Source organism: Leptosomus discolor, chromosome Z (assembly GCF_034619465.1).
Source record: "Leptosomus discolor isolate bLepDis1 chromosome Z, bLepDis1.hap2, whole genome shotgun sequence".
In the NCBI taxonomy this organism is placed as follows: domain Eukaryota; kingdom Metazoa; phylum Chordata; class Aves; order Leptosomiformes; family Leptosomidae; genus Leptosomus; species Leptosomus discolor.
Genome location: NC_141419.1, coordinates 5217015 through 5229939, shown reverse-complemented (window position 1 = coordinate 5229939; position 12925 = coordinate 5217015). Strand labels below are relative to the sequence as shown.

The following is a 12925-nucleotide window of genomic DNA, read 5'->3' as shown; positions in this document are numbered from 1 at the left end:
ACGGCTTGTTTATCTCCGAACGTGCATGCCAGAGTCTGGCGATGATCGTGGAGAGCTTAGGTTTTTCCGGCAGGTTCACCCTGTCTCCACAGCAGAAGGCAGTGGGGGGAGCTGCAGCCCAGCATGGTGGAGGCTGCACCCTCTGCTGTGCCGTAACCCAGCTGTGCTGCAGCTACAAACACCCCCAGCCACTTGTGCTGACAGACTCACTGATTAAAAAAAATAAATAATCAGAGGGTGATGGGGATGCAAAAGGAATTAATTCCATGATCCGATTCCCTCCTCCCATCCCCATAAAAATCTTTTGGTGCTTGCACCCATCTTATACCCAAGCAGCAGGACCGGGAGAAACCCAAACGTCCAAAGAGCTGTTGCTCTTTATCATCTTAATTATTGCCTTCCCTGCGGGGATACCAGCAAGAAGAGAAAAACCCCTCCAGAAACACCAGAGTAGATGGTCTGTTCCCAGTCTGTCACTGTTTCCACGCTGGGACCTCCAGCTTCTTACACTTCTCCCCTTGCCCCGTCTGAAGAGCATGGCTACTTTGAGGTGCTGGAGCCGGGCAGAGCGGGTGCCGGTGTCGTGCTCAGGGAGCTGCCCTGCATGCCATGCTCCTGCACTAATGCATGGCCAGTCTGTGTGGCTGGGGATCTGCTCCGTGGCATGGGGGTCTGTGGTGTTCCCCGGCCGTCCTGGCACTTGAGATCTGCTTGGGGAATTGCAGGATTTAAAGCATGGCAGGAATCAGCGTGGAAGCTGCACTGGGAGAGGTTCCTAGATACCCTGAAGTGGACATTTTTGGGTTTTTTCCTCCTCTATGAGTGCGCAGGGGGATTTGTGTTGTCTTTACTTTTTAAAACTGGAGTTGTTGAGCGGCTTTGGTGTGCTTGTTGGTCTCCTTCCCTCTGTTTCTCCGTGGAGCATTAGGAGCACTTCTGGGTTTTGCTGCTTGCCGCTTTGCTGCGTTACTGTTGGTGGATGTTGGAAGCATCTCAGTGCTGCCCTGGGTGATGGACTAGATGAGCATTAAAACTTGCTGGCAGTGTGCAAGCTAGCAAATGCACCAATTTGCGTGCTGTGGTGCCTTTGGAGTTGCATTTCAAACACTTTGGGACTCCTTTCTAGCCTGTTTAGGGGTTTTAAACTTTTTTTTGGAAACCTGAGACCTCCCTGGAATTCACGCAATCTGAGTGCTGGAAATGCTTGATTTTGATTTAATTCTTTTCTTTCTCTTTCTGTTCTAGGGCAGCGAAGCAGTGGCAGGAGTGATCGATCTTGGCACGGTAGAAATATTCCCTGTCTTTGGTGCCATGCAGAGAGGTCTTATAGATCAGGACACTGGCCTTGTCCTCTTGGAGGCCCAGGTTATCACATCTGACTTAGTTGTTCCAGAAACCAATGAGAAGCTCTCCTTGGAGAAAGGTCTGGCAAGAAACATCATTGATCTCAGGACGTTCCAGGTGCTGCGGGAACTGAAGGATGCTCTCCACCAGGTGGAAGAAGTCGGATGTGAAGGGAGGCAGCTCCTACCTGTCGTTGCTGCGATAGAAGAGGGGAGGATCAGTGAGAGCATTGGGCTAAAGATTCTTGAAGCTGAGCTCGTCACTGGGGGCTTTAAAGTCCATCAGGGCAGAATCAGCATGGAGGCAGCAGTGCAAGAAAGGCTCCTTACCCCTCAGCTTTATTCCAGACTTCTGTCTCACCTGGAGGGTAGAAAGGATTTGATTGACCCCAACACCGCTGAGAAAATCAGTCTGCCCGAGCTCATGCACCGATGCATCATCCACCAAGAGACCGGGCTGAGGCTGCTCCCAGTCAAGCAGCTGGCAGGTGGGATGGTGAGCTTGAAATCGGGCAGAAAAGTCAGCATCTTCCGTGCAGTCCAGGAAGGGCTGATAGACAGGCAGGTAACGGTCAGGTTGCTGGAAGCCCACCTCTTCGCTGGTGGCATTGTTGACCCCAGGACAGGGCACAGGCTGACTGTGGACGAGGCCGTGAGACATAATCTAATTGACCAGGATTTGGCATGCACACTTCTTATCCGGCAACTTCAGACAGGTGGCATCATCGATACTATCACGGGAGAGAGACTGACAATTGATGAAGCTGTGAGGAAAGAGCTGGTAGCACCAAGAATTGCATTGGTGGTCCTGGAGTCCCTGTGGTCCTTCATGGGGCTCCTGTGGCCAGAGACAGGGGAGATTGTCCCAGTTGCAGATGCTTTAGAGCAAGGAATCCTGTCTACCGAGCTGGTTTACAAGATTCTCAGCAAGAGGCAGCTCATTAAGGCTGTCTTTATACCAGAAACCACTGAGGTGTTGTCCTGGAAGAAAGCAGTTGAACATGGCATCTTGGAGAGAGATGTGGCGAAGAAGCTGAAATCAACAGTCATACCTGATGTCATGGCCAGCGTGCAGCTCGCTGGCTCTCCAAGCAGAAGCAGGCATGGCCAGAGCTCTTCTGGAAGGAGTCCCACAGGTCACAAAGAGCAAAGTGACCCTTTGCTAAGGAGTGACGATGAAAGGCTGATGTTCCACTTGATGACCCACAGCTACATCAACATCCATGATGGCCAGAAGCTGCTCTTAGTGGATGGAGAATTGAACAATCTCACTAAAGCCCTCATCCAAACCCAAGAAAATGGATCCTGCGCGCACATGTTGGAAAGCAGTGAAGGCTTTGAGGAGACAAGGGCAAATGCCGCTCTTGGAAGCGAGCCTTGCAATGGTTTGGCTTTGCAGCAGCTTGAGTTTCAATTTGCTCCCTCAAAAGAACAAAGCCAGAAGGTCCTACCACCCAGAACTGCTTTGGAGAATGGGGAGGTGGTGATGGGACCTGAAGGCATCCTGTTAGATGATGCAGAAGATATGCTGCTTGTGGAAGAGCAAAAGCAGTTTTATACCAAACAGGCTACCATCAAGAAAGAAACTGATGCTGAATTTGGAAGAGAGCAAGTAACTTCTACAGAAAAGAACAAACATCAGGTAAAATTACCGATAACAGGGCATCCTGGTGACCTTGGTGGTGGATTCAGAGAAACAGAGGAAATGATGACTGAGGCAGAAGAAGAGTCCAAGCCTACTGCAGCAGATGAAGTGGAAAGTGTCGAAGATCAGAAGAGAGCATCGGAAAGTGGAACGGTTGTTGTGAAAAGTGAAATCTGCATATCGATGGATGTTTCGGAAAGTAGAGAGACACTGGAAACCATGGCAGAGAGGTCTCAGGGTGTAGAGGAACCTGAGCTAAAGGGACAAGATGTTAGAGAGATTGATTTGCTAAATGAGGAAACAATTGAGAATGGTGTGCTGGGAGGAGAGGAGATTGTGCTCCCTAAAACTGGAGAGGCAGAGCAAATGGAGAGGCAAAGTGAAAACATTGAGAGTGTATTGGAAGTGCAAGAAGAAGAAGGGGAAGAAGTATTAGATGATGAGAGTGTTGATGAAACATCCCTGCCAGCCCCTGCGGAGCAGGAAGCAGAGGACACTTTGGAAATGCTGTTGACGCAGCTCCAAAGTGGTGGCATAATCCATGAGCAGACAGGGAAGACTCTTCTTCTAAATGAAGCGGTAGCCCATGGAGTGGTACCCAGCCACACAGCTGTGAAACTAATGGAGAAAATGAAGATGTTCAGTGGCTTCTTTGACTCTCATACACGTGAATCATTAACCACTGAGGATGTCATTGAAGAAGGTCTGATGGATGAGAACCTTCTCCAGAAGGTACTTGCATCTGACAAAGCGATAAGTGGCGTTCTTGACCCAGGCAATAACTTTGTCTACTCCATCAAGGATGCTGCTGCGGTTGGTCTTCTGGACAAGGAAACGGCAATGAGGATCTTGGAAGGGCAAGTGGTTACTGGAGGGATTGTTGACTTGAAACGTGGCAAAAAAATATCGGTCACTTTGGCTTCAAATCTGGGCCTCATAGAGCCAACAAGTCAGAAAGACCTGGTCAAGCTGGAGAAGGCTTCCAAAGGGAAAGGCACTGATGAGGTGACCAGACAGAAACTCATTAGCTTGCAGGCTGAGACCAGTGGAATTATGGATCCTAAAACCAGGCAGCCTTTGACTGTTGCACAGTCTGTTGAAAAAGGGCTCCTGAAAAAGGAAAAAGCTTTTCGGCTCTTGACCAAGCAGATTGCTGATGGAGGAATCATTCATCACGTGTCTGGAATGAGGCTTTCAGTAAACGACGCGATGAAACATGGTTTGGTCGATCAAGATTTATGTAACGAACTCACGAAAGCTGAAAGCATCTGCCTGCAGGACTATGTTCATCCGGTTACAAAGGAGAAACTGCCCTTGCCCCAGGCGGTATCGTTAGGGCTCATTAGTCTGGACTTCCAGAGGGAAGTGCAAGAAATCCAGGCTGGAAGTGGAAGCATTTTTGATCCTGCCTCTGGCCGGAGACTGGCACTCTGTCAAGCAGTAAAGGAGGGCTTGCTGCCTGAGCAGGTTATGGAGAATGTCCTGTCATCTTCAGAAATGAAAGAGGGAATCGTAGATCCTGAGTCCTGCATGATCGTTCCCTACTCGGAGTTCATAAAGAAGTGTAAAATTGACATTGAATCTGGCCAGAGGTATCTGGAGGTCCATCCCTTCAGAGACGTCAAGGATGAGGTGACGGGCAACAAGCTCACGTGTGCCGAGGCGGTGAGGCTGGGGAAGGTGGACCCTCTGCCCACTCTGCGGTTGCTGCAGGCTCAGGCAGACAGTGGTGGGGTCGTGGAGGGTACTGTCAGCAAGAGGCTCTCCCTGAGGGCTGCTGTGGAGCAAGGGCTGCTGGATGAGGAGATGGCCAAACTCATCGCCACCAACCAGATGAGGACTGGGGGAATTGTTGATGCTAGCAGTGGGAAAAGATTGACTTTAAAGGAAGCCGTTGAAAAAGAACTGATCAGCCAAAAATTAGCTGCCAGTCTTCAGGATGCACAAATACCCAAAGACGGTTCTGAGGTCTGCAAAGCAGATAAATCCCACCTTTTCCAGGAGAAAATATCTCCAAAAGAGGAAGGTGTCCTCCTCTCTCCTGGTGCTGCCCAGAAGTCTGATGGTGCTGAGCAGAAAGCTGAATCTGAAGCCATGAGCTATGATGCAGCTGGAGGTGCAGCCGCTACCACCAAGAGATCCCCAGTGACACTGACAGAAGGGAAATCAAAACCTCAAGCAACCTCAGAGGCTGGTGTAACTCATCATCCCCAACAAAAGGTTGAACTGACTCCAGAAGACCCCTCAGCATTAGGTACAGCACCTCTCCCTGAAGAGATGGTGATGGTAAGGGCTATGGAAAAAGGAATTGCAAAAAGCAGCTCCCAGGTGAGAGTAGCTTGGGGGAAGGAATCGAGGAGCGAAGTAGTAGATCAAGGGACAGAGAAAGCAGAGGGACTGGGATTGGAGAAAGAGCAGTCTTTCTTGGACATGGAGGTTGATGAGGAGAGGAGGAGAGGGTTTGTAAGTGCAGAGGGAGTTGTGGCAGGTGAAGAAGGTGCAGCGGTGGCTTCTGAGCAAGGAGAGCGACCAGACAGCCTGGATGGGGTAACACCAGCAGCCCCAAGGGAATCTGTTACTGGGAGTCGAGGGAAGGGAGAGGTGGGTCCTACAGAGTCTGGAGAACCCCCTGAGATTGGCGTCCCTATGAAGCCTGGAGGAGATGAGCTTGCAGGTGAAAGAACTGTCGAACAGACTGAAGGAGAAACCCTGAGACTGGGTGCAGAAGGTGCAGCTGATCAGGAAAAAACAAGTGAAACTGAGCTAAAACCTACCCGAAAACAGAAAAGCAAGAAAAAGAAAGCAAAGCAGACCAGTATCCCACGAGTCAGCGCTCAGGGGGAGAAATCTGCAGAAAAGCAGTCCCTTCCTTTTCCAATTTCCAAAAAAATTCCAGGGAAGGAGGAGGAGGAGGACTTTGTCTCAAGCACACCAGAACCAAAACATGAAACTGCCACCAAGATTACTGCTGGGTTGGCAAGAGATGCAGCCAAGCACAGGGGGAGCAGCAGGGATGAAAAAGAAAAGAAAACAACTTCTGAGAAAGATAAAGAAAACCTCAGAGAGGGTCAGGTGATCCCTGTTCCCCCAGGACAAGGGGAAGCTCGAGAGGTGGTGAAAGGTGGGATCAGAAATGGTCACGATTCCTCGGTGGCATTTAGCCTGGAGGAGAGGATGACCCAGGAGGACACCAAGGTCGAAACCACCAGTGATGTGTCCATCGCAGCCCCTGCAGCAGACAAACTGCCCAATGAATTAATTATCACAGAGGAACCCAGAGAAGTTCAGGAAACCTCTGCAATCCTTGGGCTTGGAGAAGAGACTCAGCAAGAGCAAACAGCAGCGATCAGCACAGGCCAAGGAGGTGGCCCTGCTCCCCCAAAATCCCAAGGAGAAGCACCCCAGGAGAGGACCAGGCAGCCGGGTCCTGGTGATCGCGGCTTGCTCTTACCTGTGATAGTGGAGGGGGAGCTGCTGGAAACCTCGAGGGAATCCACAAGACCAGCCCAGGTAAATTGATGCTTTTTGCTATTTCAACATTTTTTTTTAATGAGCTATTTGTGTAGGTTTGATGTTAAATCTGTCTGAGGTCCTCAGCACAGAGGACAGCCAGAACAAGAGGAGTGGATGTTTGAGCTTGATGTTGCAGCATCAGCTGCAATGGATTTGGCAAAGGACCCGGTGATGTATGACTGAAAACACTCAAGGCTTAGTTGTGGCTTTTTTTTTTTGCTAGAGCATTACTTATAAATGACTAATAAGTAGGACTCTTTTTTGGCACTTTTACTGCAACACCAGAGATCTCTTGCCATTTATAAGCTTATGTTGGAAAAAGAGCCGTGTTTTATTTTTCCTGTAGTAAATCTTGTAGATAAGGCTAGCGAGTGGAAAGTCCCTGAAATGGAATGTTATTAACAGATTTTTTTTATTTGAAAAAAGAATAATATATAATCCTTTGCTTTCTTTTCTGTCTAAATCTGAGGGTTTGTTTTACTGTTTGACTCTGTAGATCATGTTCAGCAAGAAGATGTGTCTGGAGCACGATGAGAAGCTGATATCATATCTCTCCATGCTCCGAGATATCGAGATGAGAATCAAACGGGTGCAGCCGGTGGAGCAGAATTTGGCGGCCCTGCACAACCTGCTGCAGCAGGCGGAGGTGAGCGAGGCTGGGCCAGGCTTGGCTGGCATCAGGCAGGACAGAACTCATTCCCTCCTCTCCCCAGCCCCATGCACAGCCCTTGTACCTCCTCCCTGCTTCTAGGAGCCAACCTGGGAGGTTAGTCTCAGGTTTAACAGGCATTTATATGCAAACCTGATCCCTCCTTGCTCTGGTGCTGCCTCTGGCTCGCCGCCTTCTCCCTGCTTAGACAATAAGCTAACCTTGGCTGAAATGAATTTTACAGCCTGGAGACAGACAGGCGAGTGCTGGCAGCTGAGCGGGGCTGGAGGATGATGATGAATCTTTCTAGCAGATAGACACAGTGTTTGGCGCTGCATCGCCAAAACCTTGCCTCAGTGTAGGCAGTGGGAAGATGAAGTCACCATATCTTAGACATAACGATGCTGTCTTGCCTCAGGCCCTGGGCGCTGAGCTGCAGGAGCTGAGCTTCCCAGTGAATCAGGAGTTGGATGCTGTGAAGTGGATTGTGGCCAACCCCCCTGAAGAAGTCCCTGAGCAATTACTGAAGGCTTTGGAGAAGGATGCCAAGAACCTCCAGAAGTCTCTGAGCTCTGCAAGTGATGTCCTGGAGTCCCGGCTGCAAAACCTTCGCGGGGCGGCAGAAACTGAAAAGGTAGAGCTGACAACTGTCCCCGCTGCCTGCTGCCCCTGAGCTTCCCAACGCTCCTTCCCCGGAGCACTTTGCTCCTTCTTTAAATGATGCATTTCTGGTTTTTAAGGCTAAAATCCTGACACATCACGAGACTCTCCAGGGCAAACTCCAGGAGCTGCTGAGCTGGGTCTCTGGCACCGCAGAGTCGCTGGACAGCAGTGATTACCACCACGCGACTGATGCGAACAGCTTGAGTCTCTGCCTGCAACACTACAAGGTAACCATGGAAATGCCCCTAATCCTTCTGGCTGATGAAGTTGCTGTCCTCTGTGCGGAGGAGAAGCTTTTAATCCCGCTTCCCTCACGGAGCCTTGGTGGGTTTGCCTTTATCCTTTGTTGCAGGGGGAGCAACGATACTGTATTTGCTCCGAAGTTATTTGTTTCCACCATACACGAACCATCTGCTTTGGCCATTTGGGGAATATGCTCAAATGTAGGTGTGTGGTGGGGGCTGAGCGACCGGGAGGGATTCCCAGCAGGCTCTGCGATGTTGAGGAGAGAGCTGCTTCCTCCGTGGAGGCGCTGACAGCCCCCTCCATCACACCTGCCCTGGTCTCCATTAATTCCCCCTTCACATTTACTCATCTTCTGGTGATAGCTTTCAAGATTTGGTCAGTTCAGCATCTCCTGTTTGCTGGTAGCACCTTGGCATTGAAGTCAGGGAATCAAAGGCTTTGAGAGCCGCTGGTGGCACATGGAGTCACCATGAACTGGACTGAGCTGCTGGCAGCTCTGGGTCTGGGTCACTTTCAGACCCAAGGGCAGCCCTACACGCACGGTCCAAGCAACCTCTTGGCAAGGTGCTGGAGGCCTGGTGCAGAGGAGCATTGGAAAATTGCTGTGGTGAGATGCTGTCACCTTGATGCTGAGTGTGCTTTGGGGAGCATTTGGGATTTCTGGAATATTACTGTTCTGGTGACAAAGCACTTTTTTTTGGGTGCACACTGCTGCTTGTCCGTCTGAAGCTGGCAGTGCAGGGAAACACTGGCTGCAGAGTCATTTTGCTTGACAGGTCTTTTTTTCTCTCATTCAGGAGCTGAAAGAGCCCCTCGCTGACACTAAGTCTCAGCTTGATGCCACTGCCTTCGACATCCAGTTCCTTATCTCAGAGCATGCCCAGGACTTAACCCCTCAGCAGAGTAGGCAGCTGCTGAGGCTGCTCAATGAGCTACAGAAGGCTTTCTGGGACCTGTCGGAGCGTGTGACAGCTCGGGTGGAGGTCCTGCAGGTCTGTCTCCAGCAAGCGGAGCAGACAGATCAGGTGAAGGTTGTGAGACATCTGCTTCCTGGCTGCAGTTTGCTCGCTGAAGCGCTTTCCGGCCACAAGAACGTGCGCTGAGACACCTCATATTTGGGATTTCATGTGCATGCCACTCACAGTTTATGACTTCTCATTGCACATCATGAGCTTCCTCTAAAGTCTTTCTTCTTCCTACCACGTAACTCCCAGGTGGAAAGTCACTTTCCTCCCAAAAGATGGAGCCCTGCCGAGGCCTGGCTAGCACAGCCAGGCAGTCCTCTGCTAGACATCGAGTTGCTTTGTGTTGGGTGGAGTGAACCCTGGTCTCTGTAACCCCACCAGAAAATCCCTGTGCAAAGGGGCCACCACAGGCACCTGGCGGTTTTAATGTCTTGTTTCACTGCACAAGTCAGTTATCCCTGTCCCAGAGAAACAGCTGATGATGTATCAAGGCAGCAGCCAGCTGCAAAAGCAAGTCCTCAGGTCTCTGCTGCATTGCTGCAGCACCCATCGCTGCATGGATCCTCTTATTCAAGACAGGATTAATGTGGTTTTTATTAACAATTGCTCTCTGTAACTCTCGCCTGTCCTCTCTGGAGTGTGTGTGTATATTAACCAGTTTGCTTTGCTTTTTCAGATTGAGTGTGCGCCCATCCTAACCCAGGAAGAACTCGCTTTGCAGCTGAAGAGCTCTTAGGAAGGCTCTTTCAATTTGCTTCTGTTGTTTATCTTATGATTGGGAGAAACAAGCACAGTGTTTTGCACAAGTTTGTTCATCACCTTGCTGAAATGCCCAGTGAAACTCAAAAACCTTTTGTCTCCCCTGGGAAAGGGGAACAGAAATGTTGCAGGGAATCTCAGGTCACATCATGCTCAATTACTCAAACAGGCGCTTCTGTATTGTGCTCTCGCAGCAAAACAGAGGAGCTGGATCAGCTACAGAAACGCTTTCTCTCTCCTGGGCTCCCTCTCCAACCCCAGGATCAAAAAAACAGCCTACTTAGGTTGTTTGGTGCTCCACAGTGGTGCTGCCTGACCTCACGTGGTTGTTACCTCTCGTTAGATGAGTTTCTGCTGCAGTTTTAATGTTTGTAAGGCTGAACGGCAAAGGTGCAGAAACTTCTAGTTGAGCTCTCCTGAGAGAGGAGTGCGTGACCTGGAGTGTAGCTCCACGTGGAGCTGAACAGGCTTCTCAAAAAGCAGATTGAGAGAAACCTGCTTGAATGGTAGCAAACGTGCAGTGAGCAGCTCCTGCTTGGCAGGGCCTCGGCACCTCAGCCCCATTCCCGCAGCGTGTGAGCCTGAGAGGGAGAGGGAGCACGTGGAGAGCTGCAAAAGCCATTTTCTGGGCTGCATCCTCACCTTCAGGAGGTGCTCCAGCCGTAACCTCTCGCCTTGCTTTTCAGTGACGTGCGTGACCGGAGCTGCAGCGCCAATACTAACTGTCCCCTCTCCCCTTCCCTCTGCCCGCAGACGCTGCAGGAGCAGCAGGCAGCCCGGGCGCAGAGCCTGGCCGAGCTGAGCCGCTGGCTGTGCCAGGCAGAGGACACGCTGGCAGAGCAGCAGAGAGCCACCAGCGAAGGGGACCTGTCTGCCTTGCAGCAGAGGCAAAGCGATGTTAAGGTCAGTGCTTTAAAAAGCCGGGGTTGGAAGGCGGAGAGGCTCGGCGCTGCCCCGGGAGCGCACGGAGCCTTACGGCATCATCTGCTTAGGAGCTGCAGAGGAACATGCACACCCGAGCCGCCTCCTTTGCCAGCGTCCTGAAAAGCACAGAGGAGTTTTTGGAGGAGAACAAGGCCAAGATGGACCCTGGGGAGCTGGCAGCACTGCAAGAGAAGCTTCAACTTGCCAAGGAGCAGTACCGGTCCCTGCAGGAGAGGACAGAGATGGCCCAGAAGGAGCTGGAGAGCGCTGTGACTGCTGCAGTGCAGCAGGAGACTGAAAAGGTAACATGCAAAGAGCTGTAGCCTCCAGGCTCTGCTTGAGGTGGACAGTGAGGTCCAGTCGGCACAGATTTGTTTGGGGTCCTGGTATTCGTCTGAGTGATGGGATGTAAAGAAATTTGCTGTTCCACTCTGTCCCCTGGGCGAGGTGGGGCACTGATGCTGTGCCACCCTGTGAAATGCCTCAAGAGTTGCAGCAACAGATGAGCTGGTTGTGGAGAAAACTGGGGAGTAAAAGACACCTTGCTCTGCCTTGGGCTGACCGTTAATGGGAGCTTGAGTGCCGGGCAGCTCCATGTGCTGGGGATGAAAGCGATGCTCACACGTGCGTGCGTGGAGTCGCAGACCTGCAGGGTGTGCACCCTGGCTTCTGTCAGGGCGAGCAATGCAACGTAGCAGAGAGGCTGAGTTTATTCACAGCTTCTTTGCACCTTCCCCCCCTTCCGGAGAGCCACGAAGTGTTTTGGAGGTCTGTGAGTGTCTCAGGCATTTGCTGTGGCTGGAAAACTGTTTGGGGTTTTTTCCTTCTGTTGATTTTTGTCCCCCTCCCCCATGCAGCAGTTTGCTGAACATGCATAAAACGTGTCATTTAATCTGGAGCCTTTGTGCTTTCAGGTGAAAGCTGCCAAAGAGCTGGAGGAGAACAGCAATAAGATCGATTCCCTTTTGAACTGGGTGGCATCGCTGGAGCAGAAGGGAGGGCTCCTGGAGTACAGACCGCACCCCGTTGAGCAAGCACCAGGGGCACGAGTTGGGCCAGGCACTCAGGATGTCCCCGATGGCCACATCGTGGGAGCAGACAGCGCTGCTGAGAGCCTGGATGAGCAGTACGAGAGGCTGAAGGTCAGAACTGACACCTTGTCCCTCTCAAAGCTTTCGGCCCGACACATTGACCCTGCCTCTGGCTGCTGATGTGGCTGGGAGGAGGATGGGGCATTGGATGGGGCATTAGGTGGGTCTGGCCTCCAAAACACATCTTCAAGGTGACTTTTCCATATGGGAGACTTGGGAAGACCATGCCTGGAGGACATGCTGTCTGGGTTGGTGGGTGGATGCTGCAGCACAGTCCAGTCAGGGTAACGAGAGAAGGTGCCCATCGTGGTCAGAGAGGGGGTTACTCCCCTGTGGGCAGAGTGCCTGCCTGTGTGCCAGCCTTGGGGTGTTCCCCCACCTTGCTGGTGCTGTAGGAGGGTGTGGAGGCTCAGTCACACACATGGCCTTGCTGCACCCGCCGGGTACTGGTGCGTAGAGACCCTCGGTCACAAGCATCACCTTTGCTCGCTGACATCTTTCAGGCCCAGCACCAGGAGCTGCTGTCCCAGCAGCAGGACGTTATCCTGGCCACACAGTCGGCGCAGGCTTTCCTGGACAAGCATGGCCACAGCCTGGCTGGAGAGGAGCGGGAGCGGCTCCAGGGCCGGCTGGCAGAGCTGAAGGACCAGTACGCAGCTTCCCTCTCGCAGTCAGAAACGCGGCTGAAGCAAGTGCAAGTCCTGCGGGATGAGCTGCAGAAGTTCTTGCGGGATCACGGGGAGTTCGAGGCTTGGCTGAAGCAAGCGGAGCAGGATCTGGAGGGGATGTACAAGGGGGGAAGTGACCCCACGGCCCTCCGGCAGCTGCTCCTGCGGCAGGGCAGCTTCTCGGAAGACGTGATCTCCCACAAAGGCGACCTGCGGTTTGTTACCATGTCGGGGCAGAAGGTGCTGGATGTGGAGGGAGCTGCTGGGGACACAGGGTCCCAGATGCTGATGTCCAGGAGCGTGGTCAAGAGCAAGCTGGAGGATGCGACACAGCGATACACCACGCTACACTCCAAGGTACGGGAAGGGCTTTGCAAGGCTGGGAGTTGAACGCTGGGTGCTGTTTTCCTCCTGTGCCTGTAGAACGAGCAGGGATGACAGAGGGACGTTTCTCTTGAG

General features: G+C 51.9%; 1 protein-coding gene across 5 annotated transcripts in view; it reads left to right on the top strand.

Moving 5' to 3' along the window:
- Window positions 1-12925, top strand: part of MACF1 (microtubule actin crosslinking factor 1) — a 145292-nt gene that overhangs the window by 66473 nt on the left and 65894 nt on the right. For 4 of the 5 annotated variants that reach the window (XM_086479559.1, XM_086479560.1, XM_086479557.1 and 1 more), the window contains 9 exons: window positions 1246-6498; window positions 6998-7147; window positions 7569-7784; window positions 7891-8040; window positions 8857-9090; window positions 10537-10686; window positions 10776-11009; window positions 11622-11849; window positions 12302-12823. In XM_086479559.1, coding sequence (XP_086335685.1) covers window positions 1246-6498; window positions 6998-7147; window positions 7569-7784; window positions 7891-8040; window positions 8857-9090; window positions 10537-10686; window positions 10776-11009; window positions 11622-11849; window positions 12302-12823 — 7137 coding nt within the window. The remainder of the gene's footprint in view (window positions 1-1245; window positions 6499-6997; window positions 7148-7568; window positions 7785-7890; window positions 8041-8856; window positions 9091-10536; window positions 10687-10775; window positions 11010-11621; window positions 11850-12301; window positions 12824-12925) is intronic. The other variant, XM_086479561.1, reaches the window with a different exon arrangement.